Source organism: Xenopus laevis, chromosome 5S, assembly GCF_017654675.1.
Source record: "Xenopus laevis strain J_2021 chromosome 5S, Xenopus_laevis_v10.1, whole genome shotgun sequence".
Taxonomy (NCBI): domain Eukaryota; kingdom Metazoa; phylum Chordata; class Amphibia; order Anura; family Pipidae; genus Xenopus; species Xenopus laevis.
In genome coordinates, this window is record NC_054380.1 from 125,382,968 (window position 1) to 125,405,767 (window position 22,800).

Here is a 22,800-nt window from a genome sequence, read left to right on the forward strand (position 1 = left end):
TGGAGTATTGTATGTGAGTGAACACCCTTCTAAGATTTAAACATGTGGTTTTGTTGGGAAAAACCAGATTGATCACTGTGTATGAGCTCAGTTATTACTTTCATTAGTCTACTGGCGAGTAATTTTGCCAATATCTTTGCGTGTGTGTTAAAGAGATTGGTCTGCATGAGTCGCATTGAGTTGGTTCTTTACCACTTTTGTGAATTAGGGTAATAAATGCCTCATAGAAGGTCTATGGAAAAGTGTGCGTTTCTAAAGATTCATTAAGACTTTGGAAAGTGGGGGGTGCTACTTGTTTACAAGAACGTTTGTACCATTTTGCTGGTAGTCCATCAGGCCCTGGGGTTGTTAGTAGGAAGGCTATTTAGTTTATTCAATTTCTTGGGGAAGGATAAGATTATCTATAAATTTTACTCTGCTCTGCCGACATTGTTGAAAGTGGTATGTTATCAAGGTATTGCTCAAGGTCTGGTTTCTCTAGTATCTTTTATTGTATATATCTGAATTATGCTGCAAAGACACCCACTATGTCCTGTGGGTCTGTGAGTAGGCTCCCTGTCCCATCTCTAATGGCTGCTTTCACTGTTACAGCCTCTGTGGTTTTAGCCAGGTAAGCCAATATCTTACAGTTCTTGTCACCTGATTCAAAGGTTTTTTGGCTTTGATATAATAATTTTTTCATTAATAGGTTCACTAGTTGCAAGTCTAGTTGTCTTTGAGCATTTAATAATTTAGTGTATGTTTCCTCTGTTTCCTCATCTTTTGCAGATTGTAATGCAATTTCTTTTTTGTTGTGTGTCCTCCCTGCTGGTTTACCTAGCTCCTTTTATTGCGCTTATAAAAGAGTTCCCCTTGGAAGTGTACTAGTGGCTGCTGAGGTGTCTCCAATATTGGGTATATTTCGAAGTAAAGCGGTTTGCTACTATGTCATTTGTCAACCATAGTGGTGACAGCCGCCGTAATGCGTTTATGAGGCACCCCTAGAGAAAATCTAATCTCAATTGGGGAGTGGTCGGAGTGAACCCTTGGCATATAATGCGGGTTGCAGGTACTGGTTCCAAAAAAATGGACCCGCGCAGGACTCTAACACAGGCAGTTTTATTTTAGAATTCCACAACTTGCTTTCTGAGAGCTTTAAGAAACTTGTGAGTGAACACTGAGACAAGGCAATGAGTGTAATGACAATTTATTGATTTACTGAAGGAGGCAAATGTTGTCAACTGAAGCAGCAAAACATTGGAAAAAAAATAGTCAAGTTGTCCACAAACAGTCATGAGCCGCTGATGGATGATGACATTTAACACTTGCCAACTGCAAAACTGGTTAAACAAACAAAACAAAAAAAAAAAAAAAAAGCAGCCAAATTTCTAATAAGGGTCCTAACCATTTGGACATACACCAGAAGTCTGACATTTGTAGTTCTTAAAATTGGAAGGTAACCACCGGCATTAAACCACCATTATTGTTTTTGTTCTCCCCCCACAGGGCAATAAGGTCTTTTAAAAGCTACAAGAAAAAAAAAAAAAAAAATGACAGACAGTTGGATTGAACAGTTAACTACATTTCCCTCACACTTTATTTTACCATATAATATATATATCTATAAAAGGAATTTTTCTGAAAAGCATAGTTCCAATTCTCTTTTTATTTAAATACCACACAGGCTTTCAGTCCTCGACATAAGTGTTCCAAGTTACTTATGTTTTATTCTCATTTGTTGTTTTTTAATGAGGTTAAACTGTTAATACTTCTCTACAGCAGTAACCACACACCAGAAGGATGGACACATTAAAAGGGAGAAACAAAAAAAAAAAAAAGAATGGAATTTCCCCAAAGCTGCAGTGTGATAAGACTATAAACTTGATTTCCATCACACATGGATGGGCTCTTTTGCTCTAAGAAATCCCTGTGGAGCGTAGGAATGGAGACGTGTAAAAAGGGTTCAGGAATAAAGATGTGACAGTTGCTCGGTTTAGTTGTTCTCTCCTGGCTCTACAGCGTCGTTGTCATCGCATGCGGTGTCTGATGTCCATAACTAGAACGGCAAACACAGCAAAAGGTTTTAGGATGAGAAGACGAGACAGCAAGGCTATGAAACGGTAACTTCCCCCCCTCCCCAATACTGGAGACAAGATTTACACTTGTGGGTTGTGTAGTGCAGACTCAGACAGATCACAAGTATCAAATATTGTTGGGGTGATTCCCTGGTCATTGGAAGGCAGAATTTCACTTTAGGCAATTGGGCGTTTGTTGTGAAATGTCGTATAGTGAAACTACCATTGAGGAAATATCAAGGAATTGGTGGAACTGCAGGCTGAGACACATTTAAAGAGATCCCGTCATGGGAAAACACGTTTTTTTCAAAACACATCAGTTAATAGTGCTGCTCCAGCAGAATTCTGCACTGAAATCCATTTCTCAAAAGAGCAAACAGATTTTTTTATATTTCATTTTGAAATCTGACATGGGGCTAGACCTATTGTCAGTTTCCCAGCTGCCCCCAGTCACATGACAGTCACTCTTAACTGCAAGTTGGAGTGCTATCACCCCCATCAGACTAACAGAACAATGGGAAGGTAACCAGATAGTAGTTCCATAACACAAGATAACAGCTGCCTGGTAGATCTAAGAACAACACTCAATAGTAAAATCCAGGTCCCCTGCGGCACATTCAGTTACATTGAGTAAGGGCTCTTACAGATTAGCGTTTTTAGCTGCGCTCCCCTACGTTCTGGTTTCATTCGTTCACCCGCAGGGGTAGACGCACTAAATTCTTTTCAATGTGGCTGTACTCACACAGATGCATGTAAGCGACGAACGTAGCAAGTTGCACTTTACCTGCGTTTGGCGCTTACACGAGTCTGTGCGAGTACAGCCACATTGAAAAGAATTCAGTGTGTCTACTCCTGCACTCCCCTGTGGCTGAACGCATGGGAGCGCAGGTAAAAACGCTCGCCCGTAAGAGCCCTAAGAGAAACAGCCTGCCAGAAAGCAGTTCCATTCTAAAGTGCTGGCTCTTTCTGAAAGCACATGACCAGGCAAAATGATCTAAGATGGCTGCCTACACACCAATATTACAAGTTAAAAAAAAAAAATCAGGAATAAAATTTTATATTGTAGAGCGAATTTGAAGTGTAAAGGTGGCCATACACGGGCCGATAAAAGCTGCCGACAGACCGTGTCGGCAGCTTATTGGCCCGTGTATGGGGGCCCCCGACGGGCTTCCCCGATCGAGATCTGGCCGAAAGTCGGCCAGATCTCGATCGGATGGGATTAAAAATCCCGTCGGATCGCGGCCGCATCTGTTCGTTGATGCGGTCCCGCGATCCGACCGCCCGTTTGGCGAACGCTAGGATCCGATCGTTGGGCCCTAGGGCCCACGATCGGATCAGCCCGATATTGCCCACCTCAAGGTGGGCATATCGGAGGGAGATCCGCTCGTTTGGCGACATCGCCAAACGAGCGGATCTATCCGTGTATGGCCACCTTAAGTTACAAATAAAAACGACACCATTAAAATCATGACAGAATCCCTTTAAAGGACTATTAACCAGCTGTCTAATATGTATACACTCAGCGCATAGATAACAGCGAATAGCTACCCATACGCTTTTTTGGGGGTGTTTAAGAGTGGCAGGTTTCCTAGAGAACAGTTTAGCTGCATGCTGTGATACTGAAGTAGATACTGGGCAGAGGTCAGTTACTGTTTTGCCCAAAAAACATATTTGTTCAGTGAGAGGGGCAGACAGACATATCCTCCTTCCCACTGCAGCAAGTTGTACAGGACACGCCCTTAGCCAGAGTCACAGCACATAATGGACTGGCAAAGAAATAATTAATGATGAAACAAGAAACTGCACAAATTTAGACGTAATGTTCAATAAAGAAAAACTGAAGTAAAATGGGCAAACATAGAAGTATACTCACTGTTAGGTTGTCTCTAAGCAGCTGCATGATAAGGGTACTGTCTTTGTAAGACTCTTCATTTAGGGTATCGAGTTCTGCAATGGCTTCATCAAACGCCTGTACAAAGCATACCACAATTAAAATCCAAAATTCACAAGATTTTTTTGGGCAGCTTGTTTTGCTGTAAAATTTTTCCCTCATTTCCCTCCCAAATAGAGCAGCACATTTTTACTTCCTTGTTTTGTGATGAAAAGTCACATGATTTTAAGGATTCGGATTGGCCAGGCACAAGGATTCGGCCAAATCCTGCTGAAAATGGCGAATACCGAACTGAATCCTGGATTCGGTGAATCTCTAATTAGGGGTTACAGCTATTAGAATGTAAACAGCCTGAAATACTTTTTTTTTAAAATAGCAGTGGTGATCTGCCTTTAATTAAAATGTATTCTGTTCTATCATATAACTGTGCGTATACATAACAATTAAAGTATGTCTCTGCTGACTACCCCCACCAAAGTGGATATGGATTTGGAGTCCCCAGAAAATCTTTTAGCTCAAGACATTTCATGGGGAAAGGAAGAAAGGCAGCAATCAATGGGACCCTATAAAACAGTTGAACCACCTACAAAGCTGCTTATTTCAGTTCAATTATCTAAAACCCATTACAAGCATTTTTAATTTTGCATACTCAAAACGGTTACAACATACATTTAAGTCGTTCACACAGCCACTTACAGTTTTAGCGAGTGCGCAGGCCTTTTCTGGACTATTGAGAATTTCATAATAAAACACAGAGAAATTCAAGGCTAAACCCAAACGAATGGGGTGCGTCGGCTGCATGTCCTTTTTGCTGATGTCAAATGCCTGTTGATAGGCAGCTTGTGAATCTGCAATTGTTTCTGTGGGTGAAAGAAGAAACACTTAAGTACATGAAAATTAAAACAATTAAACCTAAAAAGTACAGTTAAGGGACGGCTTTATCAAGATAACCTTAAAGGAGAAGAAAAGGCTAAAATTAAGTAAGCGTTACCTGAAGGGTCTATATAAATACACCAATAAACCCTCAAAGTAATTCTGATCCGAGTCCTCTGTCAAAAGAAACCACATTTATTTCCTTCTATTTTGTACACGTGGGCTTCTGTATCAGACTTCCTGTTTTCAGCATAAAGCTCCAGAGCTAGGGCTTGAGCATGCTCAGTTTGCTCCTCTCCCCCTGCTGTAATCTGAACCCAGAACTACGAGTGAGCAAGGAGAGACTCAGGCAGGAAGTGATGTCACAGCAAGCTAACATGGCAGCTGCTATCCTAAACAAACAAACAAGAGCTTCTAGAGGCATTAACTCAGGTATGGTAAAGCTGCAGAATAAATATAGTCTTATAGCTTGTACTATTGTGGCTAATCTATTGGCAATAAATTGCTTCGGTAGCTTTCCTTCATCTTTAACCTCAGAAAGGCCAATGCAATGGGGCTCATTTACGAAAAAGTGGGCAAATTTTATCCAGTGCAGTATTCCATGACAACGAATCAAATTACTGTTTCATCTGCCTACAAAGCTCATCGTTGATTGGATGCCATGGGTCACCCAGGTGCAACACAAGACCGGTGACTGATATAGACGCGATAGGTTGAAAAATTTAATTGTATTTAATCAATTTAGAATATACAAGACATTTCCTCCAAATCAAACATGACTAGATTAGGAAAAACACTTACTAGTTCGGTTTTCTCCAGTTGCCACCTCTGCTAGGTACCGATAGTAATCGCCCTTCATTTTAAGGTAAAAGACCTGGCTTTCCGTTGCAGTTGAAGCGCTGATTAAGTGCTTGTCGAGCAGGTTCTAGAATTAAAAAAAAAAAAAAAAAGTCAAATTAAAGCTCAGTTTGTTTGTGGGTCCCAACAATACACTGCCATCATGTGGCTGTAAACTAAAATATTTCTTTACTTTTACCAGCACCATACACTGCTAGGTTTTTTTTTCAACTAGTGAATGCAGTAACCACTACAGCTCCTGCTGTGCAAAATAACCTATCCCTGTGTTTTTTGTGATTTATGGGGACCAACTGAATAGCTTCCCCATCTGCTTTGAGCAAATTAAAGGAATTGTTCAGTGTAAAAATAAAAACTGGGTAAATAGGCTGTGCAAAATTTCGAATATAGTTAGTTAGGCAAAAATGTAATGTATAAAGGCTGGAGTGACTGGATGTGTAACATAATAGCCAGAACACTACTTCCTGCTTTTCAGCTCTCTTGGTTTCCACTGATTGGAAACCCTGGTTACCAGACAGTAATCATTTTAGTAATCAGAGACTTGAGGGGGGCCACATGGGTCATATTTGTTGCTTTTGAATCAGAGCTGAATGCTGAGGATCAATTACAAACTCACTGAACAGTTATGTCCCATGTGGCCCCCCTTATAGTCACTGACTAACTCAGAGTTAGAGAGCTGAATAGCAGGAAGTAGTGTTCTGGCTATTATGTTACACATCCAGTCAAAGCTGTTCAACGCAATCTTCTTTAAAAGGTGTCCCCCTCAATCCCTGTTACCAACTTGTGTTGAGTCACAACAAAAGCTTGAAGCATAGCAAGAGGCATGCTATTACTCACAATTTTGCTCCCCTTAAGCAGTGTTTTGGCTCATCACAGGCTCCTAACAGGGGGAATCTTTCTAAGAAGTGATTACTGCTGAGCAGCTTTATTTAGGCACAGTGACAGCCCCTCCTGGAATGTGTCACTACGCCTTTAAGTATGCAACCAACACATACTTGTGACCATAAACTGTCAGACAAGTGGTGTCTCTAGTTTTACTGCTGAAAAGATATTAACACATACAGTAACAGAGGTAGAACATGCTCCATACTTGCTGTTAAACCTCTCCAGCACAATACTATAGCTTTGCACTAATTAATTAAAAGAGAACTAAAAGAAGTAGTTAGAAATATTGTACATTATGTTTTGTGCTTCTGTACCAGCCCAAGGCAACCACAGCCCTTTAGCAGTAAAGATCTGTGTCTCCAAAGATGCCCCAGTAGCTCCCCATCTTCTTTTCTGCTGATTCACTGCACATGCTCTGTGCTGCTGTCACTTAATGAGCTTAGGGAGCCACTCACAATATACAGTACACATAGAATAGAAATGTCACAATATAAGGCTGATTAGTAATTAATACAGATAATTACTACATGGCAGCACAGAAACCAGTGCAATTAGCATCAGAATTTAATAATCAGCCCTGAAGCATCAGCTTATATTACAGGGGAAGCTCATTTTCTGCTGGATAATTAGTGACGAGCCCTAAGCTTAGCTTCTCAACAGCTGCTCAGAACCCACTGAGCATGTGAGTGTCACAGACACTTTCCAAGATGGTGACCCCCTGTGACAAGTTTGAAGTCCTGGATCATTGCTGCTATTGACAAGCTGAAACTTTAGGCTGGTGCAATAAGTTCACTATATAAAACATTTCATTTTTAGCCATATTCATTTTTACAGTTTTGTACTACTTTAAGTGAATTTCCCCATGCCTGCCAATGGGAGTTATGGAGTTTGGTCACAGGTCCCTTTAAAATTGACCATGGGAGACATTAATTAGATTAGTCACTATAGTTAAATTTTCTAAAGTGGTCATTCTTGTTCAAGCAGGACAAACACAGAATTACTTAAAATCGTTGCCTTCAGTGGACAGCTGTGGGCACATCTAAAATCCCTAAAAAAAATGCCTATATGCACAAAATTAACATGAAAGAATAACGTTCCTATGACTATTAAAAGGCAAATTTGTTTGGCTAGCCTCAAACAGCTATTCAGGTCTCTCCTATTCATATTCCAGTTTTTTATTCAAATAAAGGTGGCCATACACTGAGAGTTCCGCTCGTTTGGCAATGTCGCCAAACGAGCGGATCTCTCCCCGATATGCCCAACTTGAGGTGGGCAATATCGGGCTGATCCGATCGTGGGCCCTAGGGCCCAATGATCGGATCCTAACAATGGCCAACGGGCGGTCGGATCGCGGGACTGCATCAACGAACAGATGTGGCCGGGATCAGATGGGATTTTTAGTCCCAACCAACTTTCGGCCATATATCGATCGGGGAAGCCCGTCGGAGGGCCCCATAACCGGGCCAATAATCTGCCGACTCGGTCTGTCAGCAGCTTTTATCGGCCCATGTATGGCCACCTTAAAGTGCCTGGCTGCTAGAGTAATTTGCACCTTAACAACCACATTGCTGAAATAGCAAACTGGAGAGCTGCTGAATAAAAAGCTTAATAATAATAACAATAAAAACCAAATGCAAATGGTCTTAGAATATCACTCTCAGTATCATACTAAAAGTTAATTCAAAGGTAAACTACCCCCTTTAACGTTCCACCCAAGTGTTTTTCAGTCAGATCATGAGCACTCTGGACTAGGGATGCACCGAATCCAGGATTCGGTTCGGATTCAGCCGAATCCTTCTGCCCGGCTGAACAGAGGGGAGGGAAATCTCGTGACTTTTTGTCACAAAACAAGGAAGCAAAAAATGTTTTCGCCTTTCCCCACCTAATTCGCATATGCAAATAAGGATTCAGAATCAATTCGGTATTCGGCCGCATCTTTCGTGAAGGATTTGGCCGAATCCAAAATAGTGGATTTTGTGTATCCCTACTCTGGACAAATGTAGACATTTAAACAGAAGCAGTCCACTAATAATACAGGGGTCCTTAACTGCCGGGCTGCGGCCCAGAACCAGGCAGCGCACACTCCCAAACTGAGCCGCCAAATTGAACGTGACCAGAATTGGACGCCAACCCCTCCGGCCTTGCCGCTACACTGGTCCCCGGGCCAAAAAAGGTTGGGGACGAACAGGCCTTGTCACTGGTTTAAAAAGGAAGCAGGAAGGACTTGGCCATTAAACATGTGCGTGAATTCATGTTTAAGAGGAAATGGCCAACAAGTCTTTCAGTGTAAACCATTAGATTGCGCACGTCACTCACTGACCAGCAGAGGGCACAGTATATGGAGAAAACAATGTTACCTGTAGCTGGTTACAAACAATATAGAAGCTCAGAGACAGAGAACTCCGCTTACAGGGTGAGCAAAATAGTGATAATATAATCGATGAGCCATGAGGAACATGTCACAGTTTTTTCTTCTATGCCCCAGTATAGTCAATCAGCACAAGTTCTTGCACTCAGTGATTTTATTCCCCATTTCCAAAACATGTGCTCTATATATTGTCCCTGCATTCACCATCAATATTGTATAAGGGAAAGGGTCACATTCCAGTTGTAAAAGGATTGTTCACCTTCCAAACACTTTCCAGTTCAGCTGTTTTCAGATTGTTCCCCAGAAATAGACTTTTTTCAATTACTTTCCATTGTTTATTTTTACTGTTTTTCCAAAATCTCAGTTTAAAATTGAATGTTCGTGTCTCTGGTGTTTCGCGTCTGCACCTGAATCACTGAGCTGCCAGATTCAAACGGTTATAATTTTGCAACATTTATTTGATACAATAAGTTGATACCTTTCTCAGCAGCATCTGTGGGAATATTAACAACTATTGAATCAATTCTAATGGCTGCCTGTAATGAAACTCAAGAGATTCTGCTCAGCAGGGGTAAAGATAAGAAATGTATCAACTAAATGTATCAATTTAGAACAGTTTACAGGGTCGACGACCCCCCTCCCCCAGAGCAGCTGGTGAAAAATTACACTTTAATATTAGAAAAACAGTGACACATAGAAAATAATTGGACAAAAGTCGTTATTTCTGGTGATCTATCTGAAAACAACTAGTTGTTTGAAGGTGAACAACCCCTTTTAAAGGAGAATTCAACCCGTAATAAAAAACCCTCCCCCCTACCCTGGGTAGACCCCCTCCCTCCTCCCCCCCAGCCTACCTGCCCCACGCAAATGCCCCTCATTTTTTTTTTTACTCACCCCTCCGTGCAGATTGTGGCCTCGGAGTTCACGGCAGCCATCTTTTCCGGTAATCTTCCTGTATTGACTGCATTTTTGGCGCATGCGCAGTTGGAGTAAATTTCTGGTCCCGAACAACTGCGCATGTTCCGAAAGTCATGAAAATTTGTGACTTTCGGCACATGCGCATTGGTTCGGGACCAGTAATTTACTCCAACTGCGCCGAAACTTCAGAAAAATAAAGATGGCTGCTGTGAACTCCGAGGCCAGAATGTGCACGGAGGGGTGAGTAAAAAATTAGGGGCATTTGCCCGGGGGAGGGGGGGGGGCAGGAGGTTTTTTTTTATTACAGGTTGAATTCTCCTTTAAAGGGGGTTGTTTACCTTCAAACAACTAGTTGTTTTCAAATAGAACACAAGAATGACTTTTTTTTTTTTTTTTTAAACCATGGGTTGAATTCTCCTTTAAGAGAATTGGTGTCACTATGCTGAACACCCTACAGGTTGGTGAAGGGAGGGGGGGGGGCTGGAGGGCTACAAGGAGCATCTTTAATAGAAGCAATTCGAGTTGAGCAGTATTATATAGGCATAGAATGGTCCGACTGCTCAGGGTGAAATACAGTGCCTTGCAAAAGTATTCAGTAAAGAGATGTAATTGGAAGGGTCTAAACAGAAATATACTGAATGCCGTTTACAGCAATGCAGTATAGACACCCAATGTGCTCAGTTACCACTGCTCAAAACAGAGCAGACTTATATGAGAAGCCAAAGACAGGCCAATAATCACAGCGAGGTGACTAGAGCGGAGAATAAAGCTCTTCTACATCAATAGATTTACTACTTAGGTGCCAAACAGGGAGATCTTTGCCATATTTGGACACTCATGTGTAGGGCCCAATCAGGATGACGGTTGGCAGAGGAGCTCACACAAGTGCCAATTCATTACTCATCCAACAGGATTTTTAAACCTGCCCAAAATATATCCTATTGGTCAGGCCATCAGAAGGGGCCCACACATGTGCTTCCCATATTCTGACTTCCTCCAAACTGCTCTATCAAAGATCTCCTAAATCATATTTCTTCAGAGGCTTCCCCTCATCTATCTCAGCACTGCTTTTGCATTCACTATTACGGAAAGGCTGTCTCCATTATAATCAAATAATCTAAATTTGTAAAAATGATCTCTCTTTTCTAATACAACAGTACTTTGTAATTTAATCCAATTAAGATATAATTAAAGGAAAACTATACCCTCAAACAATGTAGGTCTCTATATAAAGATATTGCATAAAACAACTCATATGTAAAACCCTGCTTCATGTATTCATAATTATACTTTTCTAGTAGTTTGTGCCATTGGATAATCCTAAATAGTAAATTGGCATTTAAAAAAAATAAGGGCCTTCCCCTGGGATCGTACAATTCACGGTGCACACATACCATACTTGCTAGGTCACATGAGCCAATTAACAGTTGTCTTTTGCTTCCACACTTCTTCCTGTTACAGTTAGAGCTGCAGTATTTCTGGTCAGGTGATCTCTGAGGCAGCACAGATAGAGTCACGAAATGGTGGTTCAAGGCAAGAGATGTAAAAGGGCAATATTTACTTAAATATATATTCTAGTTAATATGGCACTTTTGTTAATTGGCTCATGTGACCTAACATGTATGGTTTGTTGGTAGGTTTGTGAGTACAGTGAATCCTACGATCCCAGGGGGCGGCCCTTATTTTTTAAAATGGAAATTTTTATGATTACCCAATGGCACATACTACTAGAAAAGTATATTATGAAAATGGTTTATTTACATGAAGCAGGATTTTACATATGAGCTGTTTTATGCAATATCTATTTATAGAGACCTACATTGTTTGGGGGGTATAGTTTTACTTTAATCCTTATTGGAAACAAAATCAGCTTATTGGGTTTATTTAATGTTTAAATGATTTTCTAGTAGATTTACAGTGAAGACCCAAGTTATAGAAACATCTGTTATCCGGAAAACCCCAGGTCCTGAGCATTCTGGATAACAGGTCCCATACCTGTACTGCTAAATGTAACTCAATTTCTAGGGATGCACCAAATCCAGGTTTCGGTTCGGGATTCAGACAGGATTCGGACGAATCCTTCTGCCTAGCCGAACTCTAATTTGCATATGCAAATTAGGGGCGGGGAGGGAAATCATGTGACTGTCACAAAACAAGGAAGTAAACGTTTTTGGATATGCAAATTTGGCCTAATCCAAAATAGTGGATTCGGTGCATCCCTATCAATTTCACATCTTTCCTTGCTGGCTTATGATTTTACTAAACCCCACAACATATGTCCATCTCTTCTCCTTTTAGATTGTAAGCTCTTTTGATCAGGGACCTCTCTACCTCGTGCTGGTTATTGGTGGCTTTTCCTATGTTTAAAGCATACACCCATGTATTGTACATCACTGCAGAAAATTTTGGCATTTTATAAAGATATGTAAATAAGCTGCAGATTCGATCAGGAGAGAACAAGTTTTATCAACCTGTGTATGACCAGCGTAAAGCTGCACCATCACTTATATGAGAAACTGTGCGACACACTGGTGTGTATGGAAGGTTGACATATATAAAGCCATTACTCCAAATAAAACATTTACTGGTGGAAATCAATAAGGTGCTGGTAAGTGTAACAGTGTGTGCTTCCTTTTCATTGGCTGGGGCTATGAGCGTTATTACAGAAAACTATTTCACGGTCAAAAGCCTAAAGCTTGAGTAAATGTTCACTGTTTAATAGACAATGATCCCAAGGCTAAGGCCAAAATAAAAGTGGGCTGACTAAGATGAGGGTCCTGAAATCCATAACTTTCAAATTGAGGTGAACTAGCACCTGCCAACTACCCTGAACACACTAGAGCAGTGATCCCCCCCAACCTCTTGGATGATGTTCCCAGTGACCCCAGAGCAGGAGCTTATTTTTGAATACCAGGTTTGGAGACAATTTTTGGTTGCATAAAAACAAAGTGTAATGCCAAACGAGACTCCTATATGCTGTCAGCCCGCATAAGGGCTAGCAAATACCCAATCACAGCCCTTATTTGCAATCCCAGGAACATTTTTAAGCTTGTGTTACTCCCCAAATCTTTTTACATTTGAATGTGGCTCATGGGTGAAAAAAAATTTGGGGATTCCTGTCCTAGACTAAACCTGCCTGGAAGAATAGGCCTCAAATCACTTTCAAACACTGTAGTACATAATTAGGGATGGAATTTAAATTTCGCCAACAGGGAAAATTTGCCAAAATGCATTTAAGTCTATGGGCGACATTATTTTTGACGAGTGGCTTTTTTTTACGCTGCAAATATTTTTTTTTTTCCCATTGAAGTCTATGGGCATCATTTCCGCTGCGAAACAGGGTGAAAAAAAAAATCATTTTAGATCTATAGCTATGAGTTGCAACACTGCTTGCAGCTGCAGACAATAAAACAGCAGCCAAAGTAGAACTGTAAAAACCATTTGAGATACTTGATGTTTTAGTCAAGAGGAAAAACCTTGCCAACATCAGCAGGAATGCTGGGTGCTCATCTTTTCTGGAAAGTGGTCTGCACACAACTATTCACTTAAAGGATAACTAAACCCTAAAAATGAATATAGCTAAAACGGCAATGTTTTATATACTGAGCTTATTGCACCAGCCTAAAGTGTCAGCTCGTCAATAGCAGCAATGATCCAGGACTTCAAACTTGTCACAGGGGGTCACCATCTTGGAAAGTGTCTGTGACACTCACATGCTCAGTGGGCTCTGATTGGCTGTTGAGAAGCTAAGCTTAGGGCTCGTCACTAATTATCATTCCAACTTGCAGTACAGCAGTGACTAAAGTTTATCAGAGCACAAGTCACATGACTGGGGCAGCTGGGAAACTGACAATAGGTCTAGCCCCATGTCATATTTCAAAACTGTATATAAAAAATGTGTTTGCTCTTTTGAAAAATGGTTTACAGTGCAGAATTCTGCTGGAACAGCACTATTAACTGTTGTGTTTTGAAAAAAAAAAAATCATGTCTTCCCATGACAGTATCCCTTTAACTTTCCTTGTCCTTTAAAGCATCCCTGTTTAAAGAGAACAGAAGACTATCTTTAGAAGTGCTACTAACAGCTATTTTATGATCTCAGGAAAAGTATAACTGAAAAACATAATAGAAAGAAATAGAAAGTGGCAATAACAATAAGTGTGTAGCCTTACAGAGCATGCTTTTTTTAAATGGGGTCAGTGACCCCCATTTGAAGTTTGGAAAGGATCAGAAAAGAGGGTAAATAGTTTAAATACTGTAATAACAAAATGAAGAAAAATTGCTTAGAATTAGCCATTCTAGAACATAAAAGAAGTGAACAGAGGTGAACAACCCCTTTAGGAAGTATATATATTTCCTCAGGTGAGGAAATGAGCCATCATCTTTAAAGTCAGAAACTTGTAGTTTATAGGAACTTAAGGAAAATACTACTACAGTTTTGGATGACTTAGTATGACATGGGAGTGCTGCAGTTTTGATCACTAAGCTCAAGTTAAACTGGTTTCAGAAACTTTCTACTCAGTTTGATACGGATTTAAACTTGAAGAAAACCTACTTGAGCACTATTCAGGTGAAATATACTTCAGACAGCAATCTGTACATGGACAGAAGGAAATCTATGAATGATGGTCCCCTACACATTCACTGAATACATTCATAAACATTTTACTGGACTCCAATGTGTTGAGTAAAAATAGCAGAGCACAGATGGTTTGGGATTATGATTTATGAAATAAACAGAAGCAATCGCTCTATATAAATAACTGAAGTGCCAGGAGGCACAATCAAGATTACTCCTACTTCTAATATATAATTGTATATACAGGTATGGGACTTATTACCCAGAATGCTTGGGACCTGGGGTTTTCCAGATTATGGATCGTTCCGTAATTTCAGATCTTAAGTCTACTAGAAAATCAGATAAACTTTAAATAAACCCAATAGGTGGGTTCTGCTTCCAATAAGTATTTATTATATCTTAGTTTGGTCAAGTGCAAGGTACTGTTTTATCAGTACAGGGAAAAAAAGGGAATAATATTTAAAAATTTGGATTATTTGATTATAATGGAGTCTATGGGAGACGGCCTTTGCGTAATTTGTAACTTTCTTGATAACGGGTTTCCGGATAACGGATCCCATACCTGTACTGTGATATTCTCTATGTAAAAAAAAAAAAAAACAATTAGGCCCTATAAAATACCAGTGGTTTGGCAGACACCTGTACGTTGTTGAGGTCACCAATAGCAGGACTGGTGTAGGGGAATAAAATTTAAAGGGGAGATAAAAATGTTATATAAGCTTCATCATGCTGAAATAAGAAACTTTCTAAATACAAATAATCAAGTTTATATTCACTATTCCTCTCTCAGCATCTGTTTCTCTTCATTTTTCTCTGCATGCAGCAGTTGGGTGTCAGATAGTCATTGACAGTTCGATCCAATAGATCTTATAGGGGGGCTTCCTTTCCTAGCAGATGAATTAAAGCTCATTCAAATAACGGATTCCAGTACAAACATAATCAAACAAAATAACTGCCTTTTGCACGAATTCTGCATGTAGAGAGACATGATGTCTGGTGATTTTAATAGTGAGCTCTAATACATCAAGGTAAAAGGAACACCCTATAAAATATATTGGATCTGTCAATGAATATATGACACCCAAAGAGAGAATGAAGAGAAACAGATGCGGGGAAAGGGATAGCAAAGATGAACTTGATTTGAGAAACAGTACAGGATTTTTAATTGATTATATTTAGAAAACTTCTTATTTATACTTATTTCAGTGTGCTGAAGCTTATATTACATTTTTGCGATAGTTTCCCTTTAATTGAACAGCTGTTTGGTTAGCAAGAGTCTGGACAGCTTTTTCATGACTGATACAGTCCTAGTGCTCATTAAACTCACTCACCAGAACAGTTTCACAAATACTTTGAAGCTCACTCTCCACTTTTTCTTTGTACTCTTTGGCAATCTTCAGCTTGGTTTCTTCACTGTCCGACTTCTGCTCAATGCTGGAGATGACCCGCCAGGCAGATCTTCTTGCTCCCACCACGTTCTTGTAGGCAACAGAAAGGAGATTTCTCTCTTCGCTGGACAGCTCCCCGCCACACTCTGTCACGTCTTTCATGCTGGCTGCCATGTCGTCGTAACGTTCAGCCTGCTCGGCTAGCTTGGCCTTCTGGATCTGTGCGGTCCTGTCCATGGCTGTGCTGAGGGAGGAGATCAGATAGGTGGAAAGGAAGGAAAAGGCGAAGTCTGCCAACCAACAAGAGCCGTTCTCAATTAATCTGATGCGCAGTCAGCTGTAACCTGAAAAAGAAGTAACCGTGTTAAAAACTTAGAGGGATACTGTCATGGGAAAGAATGTTTTTTTTTTCCTTTCAAAACGCATCAGTTAATAGTGCTGCTCCAGCAGACTTCTGCACTGAAATCTGTTTCTCAAAAGAGCAAACAGATTTTTTTTAGATTTAATTTAGAAATTTGACACAGGACTAGACATATTGTCAGTTTCCCAACTCCCCCCAGTCATGTGACTTGTGCTCTGACAAACTTTCACTCTTTACTGCAAGGTGGATTGATATCCCCCCCAGCAACCTAACAACAGAACAATGGGAAGGTAACCAGATAGCAGCTCCTTGACACAAGATAACAGCTGCCTGGTAGATAGAAGAACAGCACTTAATAGTAAAATCACTGTCCCACTGCAAAACATTCAGTTACATTGAGTAGAAGAAACAACAGCCTGCCAGAAAGCAGTTCCATCCTAAATTGCTGGCTCTTTCTGAAATCACATGACCAGGCAAACCACCTACACACCAATATTACAACTAAAAAAAAAATACACTTGCTGGTTTAAAGGACATGTAAACTTCCCACGCAAAAATCGAATCATTGAACAGCCCTTTTGAAATCTCTAAATACCTGCCACTCTGGTATTTCAAAGTTTAATAGTAAGGCTGCAGCATCCCCCTTAATTACTTAGAATTCCTACAGCCCCTCTCGCCTACTCAGCCCCTCTCGCCTACTCAGCCCCTCTCGCCTACTCAGCCCCTCTCGCCTACTCAGCCCCTCTCGCCTACTCAGCCCCTCTCCTCAGGAATTTCCTTTGGCTGAAGGCTACTGAGCATGCTCCGTTCTTCCAAGCTCAGATTTCTAAACACCCTCCAGTTTAGCAGCCAATGAAGAGATAGCATTGCTGATTCCCATAGAAACTATGCTCTAGCTGTCTGCTCCTATTTTTAAACCCTAACCCCTCTCCTGAGCTCAGAGTGACCATTACAGTTCTCAATTCAAGCAGGACTTTTCATCATAGTAAATTCTGCATTCTTTAAATGCAAGAACTTTACATCTCATATGTGCTGTTTGCAGATATAAATGCACTGATGATGTGTCAGAGGGAAAATGGCCCTGGGTGAAATCTGCTATTTCTTTTAGGGAAATGTAATGATGCTGGCAAACTGAGGGGATATATGCAGTACCAATAATGCCATTTGGTTGGGGGAAGGTATGCCCAACTTATTTACATGGTAGGAAAATGTAGGCTTTACATGTCCTTTAAGAACGAGATTTTATATTGTAGAGTGAATTATTTGCAGTGTAATTTAAAAATAAAAAACGACATCACAAAAATAAAAATCCCTTTAAATATAGAACTCTCATCAAAAGATCAAATCAGCAGTGTCTACTGACCTGCACCCACAGCCACTCTAATCCTTATTCTCTGCATCACGCCAAGGGAGCTTCAGGGGACTGCTGTAAACCAGGGGTGTCCAACAGGTAAATCGGGATCTACCAGTAGACTTTTAGTTGGTGATCAGTAGAGCTCAAGACACTGTCAACAGACAGCTTGTCTAAATCACCCTTCTGTTTTATTCTTTTCATTCAGATATTTATTCTGTTAAGGCTACATAAGAAATAGTTTTTTAAATATAGGAATATAAATGATCTTATAAATCAATATAATATTTAATTAATATTTTCCATGGAACAGAATGCTAACAGTGATATTATGGATGTAGATCATAATTGGACAACATGACTAAAAGTAGACCCCACATTAGTAGAGTATGGGCACTCCGGCTGTAAACAAAGCAAGATTTACAAAGCAGAGATGTGTAAAATTTAAGAAAACCCGGCCGGACATAGCCGAGAGGACTGCTCCTTGCAGCTAGAGAGAGCATTGTAGAGGGAGGAGTCCTGCATTGAACATTATCCCATAGAAAGGAGGAGGAAGGGATCAGGATGCCCTTCCTTTTGTCTGGAGGCTTCCTAGTTTTCCACGCCCTGACGGCCTCTCCCTCTTTTCCGCCCTCCCTTCAAGGGAACTAGGCTTTCCAGCACTGCAACATACAACTCGATTTTTTTTTGTAAAGGAAATATATACTCTAGGGTGGGTGCTTTCTAGATCGAAGCTTCTTTTCAACCTCTCTGGCAGGAAAAGGCCAGCACCCAACACCACAGCAGAAGACGGCGGCCGTTTCTTAAAAGGTCTTTAAGCCCATAACTAGAGTCATAAAGCAAATAAAAAGCCTTATACCTGCAACCAAAAAAAGCAATCATCCAGCAGAATCCGTCACAGGGAGAGGTCGCATCCCAATGTCAAGAAGACGCAGGATAGTGTCACGGAACAGACACAGCTCCACGCTAAATAAGCATTGTCTCATCACTGCCCCCAGCCAGCCAATAGCAACGCAAGCCTCCCAGCAATACTGTAATAGGGCTACAATTGTATCAATCACTTTCAAAAGGTATTATCAGATACAAATATATAAAATTAAGTCTCCATAGGAATATAGTATCAATGAAAGCACACTGGTCTCTCAAGGAAGTATCATGAGCCTTTAATAATGGCTACAAACTCCCATGAGTGTTAAAAGCCATAAAATGAATAATAACTATACCTTTTATTGAGCAAACCCCACAGCAGTTCCCATAGGCTTCCTAACACTATTAAAGGCTAAAGAAACACTGTTTTCCTGCACAATATCAGCCAGTCTTGTGTTTCTCTACCCACATACAGGAAAGCCAGAACTACAACTCCCATAATCCTTTACTAGTTGGCACAAGCAGCATTGGAACGGCTGCCTGGCCTGAAAATATAACAGCAAGGACAGAGGCTAGTGAGAATCCCTGCCACACTGTTCCTAGGACTGGTATCACCCCTAGAGGCAATGGTATCACCCCTAGAGGCAATGGTATCACCCCTAGAGGCAATGGTATCACCCCTAGAGGCAATGGTATCACCCCTAGAGGCAATGGTATCACCCCTAGAGGCAATGGTATCACCCCTAGAGGCAATGGTATCACCCCTAGAGGCAATGGTATCACCCCTAGAGGCAATGGTATCACCCCTAGAGGCAATGGTATCGTCCTTAGAGGTAATGGTATCGCCCTTAGAGGTAATGTATCGCCCATACACCACAAGCACAATCCCCATAAAGACAGGCGAGCTGCAGGCACATAATATCCTGGAAATGTAACACAAAAACACTTCTCCCCGCCAAACAGCGTCCGTCCACGTCGAATACCCCAGTAGTTCCGAGAGACGAACTCACCTTGCGCTCCTCACCCGACGCGGCCGGCAGACCGAGGACAAGAAATATCAGGCGGCGGCTTCAAGCACAGCGCACAAGAAACCCTGACCTGCGCAACCGAACTTGCCTATCAGGCGTTGGCAAAGAGGGACGCGACTCTAATCAACACGGCCAATCAGAAGCCGCGGGGGCGCCTGTCAATTCCGCGTTTCCTCAGCTATCAGAGCCAATAGCGGTGTAGCGCGGGAGTGTTAGGCGGGGGAGTGGGGTGGGGAAAAAAGGGTTGGTTAGGTTGAACAGCAGGCTGCGGCTTGGGCCACGGGGTTTCCTCCAATAAGATGCAGGGTGGGATGACATCACTGTTTCTGTGGCAACCAGAGTTGCTGCTCACCCCCCTCCTTTTGCCTGTCCTCAGTCTCTCCACACCCTGAGCAGCCCCAGCAAGGGAGTGGCGCGGTTTTCCTATAGCAGAGGTGTTGTCTGCTGTTCGCCATGTGTGCTTTATGCTGTGTCATTTCAACATTATACTCAGTGATACACTCACACACACCACCTGATTTATAAGCCTTTTTTTGTCGGTTTAGTAAAGTATGAGAGCACCATGGCCTAGGGTTATTACATTTTGTAGAAGACAATACCAAATATCATTTTATCATTGTTTCTTTTTCAACAGCAATCATGCAATATAACAGTATATGGTCCTTCTCTTTGCAGTCAGTAATTAAACAGTCCATATAATAAATGGTACAAGAACAGGTTCTTAAACCTTTTGGGTCCTGGGCCTCCCCCTCAGAATCCAACATAATATATTAACTCTGTATATTTTCCCTTCAGGCCACTGATACACAGCGGGGCTAGGGTTGCCACCTGGCCAGTATTTTACCGGCCTGGCCAGTAAAAATAATGGCTTATCCCAATTTTATTAATAGGGAAAAAGATAAATATATAGGAAGGCCGGTATTTTTTTCCAGAAAAGGTGGCAAACCCTAAGTGGGGCTCATTTATCAACACTGGGCAAATTTGCCTATGGGCAGTTACCTATAGCAACCAGGCCCTGATTTGTCGAAAGGCCATCAAGGCCCGGGCCAAGATGGCAGGATTTTAGGGGGCGGCATGATGCCCAACCACACCCACATTGGTTCAAAAATATTGGGGATGCGCAGGAGATACAATTGTTTACAATTGCTTTAAATTTCCCCTGTGCCAGTCCCCATTGCTCAGGTCCCGATGATGAAAATTTGCACAAATAAAGGGGAGGGGACAAATCCAGCCCTGATAGCAACCTATCAGTGTTTAGCTTCTTAAAGCCAGCTGCAAGTAAAACAATGAATGCAGCAATTTGATTGGCTGCCATGGGTTACTGCCCATGGGAAAATTCACCCAGTGTTGATAAATGAGCCCCACTGTGTTGTGGTGCTGTCATCACCGCACTCCATGATGGGACGGCTGCAGCATTCATACAGGTTTGGCAACCAGCGTGTGCTCCCCATTCATTAAGTCTTGAATAGATTTCCGCAGGTAATGAATTGCCGTCTAAAGCAATGATAATAAATATTTCAGACACCTGACTAAGAAATAACTTATGATTCCATTGTTTGTAAAGCAAACACATAAGCAAAAGCTAATGGCACGCAGAGGTCAAAATGGCTTTCTGAGGGGTGGACACCACCAAGATTATCCCTGTGCATCTCAATGGTAGGTGGTAATTAGTGGATGGAACTGTTTTCTGCCTGAGGACAGAACTGAACCAAATGTCCCTTGGGCCAGAGGCCAAAGGTGCCCATATCCTCAAGAGTAATGAATAGAAACAATTAAAGTATATATATCTGCTTCACCTTACTATACCACCTATCTAACAAATACCCAGAGACTATTACCCCACTGCTACTATAGGAACCATCTCTCCCTACTATACCTGTTATCCCACAGCCACACTCCCTTCCCAGAGACTATTATCCACTGTTACTATAGACACCATCTCTCCCTACTATACCTGCTATCCCACAGCCACACTCCCTTCCCAGAGACTATTATCCCACTGTTACTATAGGCATCATCTCTCCCTACTATACCTGCTATCCCACAGTCACACTCCCTTCCCAGAGACTATTATCCACTGTTACTATAGGCACCATCTCTCCCTACTATACCTGCTATCCCACAGTCACAGTCCCTTCCCAGAGACTATTATCCCACTGTTACTATAGGCATCATCTCTCCCTACTATACCTGCTATCCCACAGTCACACTCCCTTCCCAGAGACTATTATCCACTGTTACTATAGGCACCATCTCTCCCTACTATACCTGCTATCCCACAGTCACAATCCCTTCCCAGAGACTATTATCCCACTGTTACTATAGGCATCATCTCTCCCTACTATACCTGCTATCCCACAGTCACACTCCCTTCCCAGAGACTATTATCCACTGTTACTATAGGCACCATCTCTCCCTACTATACCTGCTATCCCACAGTCACAGTCCCTTCCCAGAGACTATTATCCACTGTTACTATAGGCACCATCTCTCCCTACTATACCTGCTATCCCACAGTTACACTCCCTTCCCAGAGACTATTATCCCCATTGTTACTATAGGCAGTGGCACCATTTCTCCCTACTATACCTGCTATCCCACAGTCCCTTCCCAGAGATTATTATCCCCACTGTTACTATAGGCACCATCTCTCCCTACTATACCTGCTATCCCACAGTCACACTCCCTTCCCAGAGACTATTATCCCACTGTTATTATAGGCACCATCTCTCCCTACTATACCTGCTATCCCACAGTCACACTCCCTTCCCAGAGACTATTATCCCACTGTTACTATAGACACCATCTCTCCCTACTATACCTGCTATCCCACAGTCACACTCCCTTCCCAGAGACTATTATCCCACTGTTACTATAGACACCATCTCTCCCTACTATACCTGCTATCCCACAGTTATACTCCCTTCCCAGAGACTATTATCCCACTGTTACTATAGGCACCATCTCTCCCTACTATACCTGCTATCCCACAGTCACACTCCCTTCCCAGAGACTATTATCCCACTGTTTCTATAGGCACCATCTCTCCCTACTATACCTGCTATCCCACAGTCACACTCCCTTCCCAGAGACTATTATCCCACTGTTACTATAGGCACCATCTCTCCCTTCTATACCTGCTATGCCACAGCCACAGTCCCTTCCCAGAGACTATTATCCCACTGCTACTATATGCACCATCTCTCCCTATTATACCTTGTATCTCACAATTACAATACCTTCCCAAAGGGTATTATACCTACTGTTATTTTAGAAAGTCAAAAAGACTGGGGGATATTCATAAACACTAACCTTAGACTTATAAGCAGCCTATCAAAGTTAAAAATACAGATGGCAGTACACAGCTAGTCTCACTAATATCATC

At 41.7% G+C, this 22,800-nt stretch overlaps 1 protein-coding gene across 3 annotated transcripts; it reads right to left on the minus strand.

Moving 5' to 3' along the window:
- Positions 1-1,170: 1,170 nt before the first annotated feature.
- ywhaq.S (tyrosine 3-monooxygenase/tryptophan 5-monooxygenase activation protein theta S homeolog) lies at positions 1,171-19,554 on the minus strand. 3 transcript variants are annotated; one of them, XM_018264240.2, is made up of 6 exons: positions 19,398-19,554; positions 15,752-16,152; positions 5,620-5,743; positions 4,642-4,805; positions 3,928-4,023; positions 1,171-2,035 (listed from the first exon to the last, which is right to left on the minus strand). In XM_018264240.2, the coding sequence occupies exons 2-6, from the start codon at positions 16,043-16,045 to the stop codon at positions 1,973-1,975; spliced, it is 741 nt and encodes a 246-aa protein (XP_018119729.1). In that variant the 5' UTR covers positions 16,046-16,152; positions 19,398-19,554; the 3' UTR covers positions 1,171-1,972.
- Between the last annotated feature and the right edge of the window lie 3,246 nt (positions 19,555-22,800).

What these genes read in the sequence shown, in the direction of transcription:
- ywhaq.S (XM_018264240.2), bottom strand. Translation starts at nt 16,045, where the DNA reads ATGGACAGGACCGCACAGATCCAGAAGGCCAAGCTAGCCGAGCAGGCT. An exon ending in AACTGGAGAAAACCGAACTA is followed by an intron (nt 4,806 to 5,619) that starts GTAAGTGTTTTT and finishes TTTCACCCACAG; the next exon opens with AAACAATTGCAGATTCACAA. An exon ending in TGCTTAGAGACAACCTAACA is followed by an intron (nt 2,036 to 3,927) that starts GTGAGTATACTT and finishes TTGCCGTTCTAG; the next exon opens with TTATGGACATCAGACACCGC.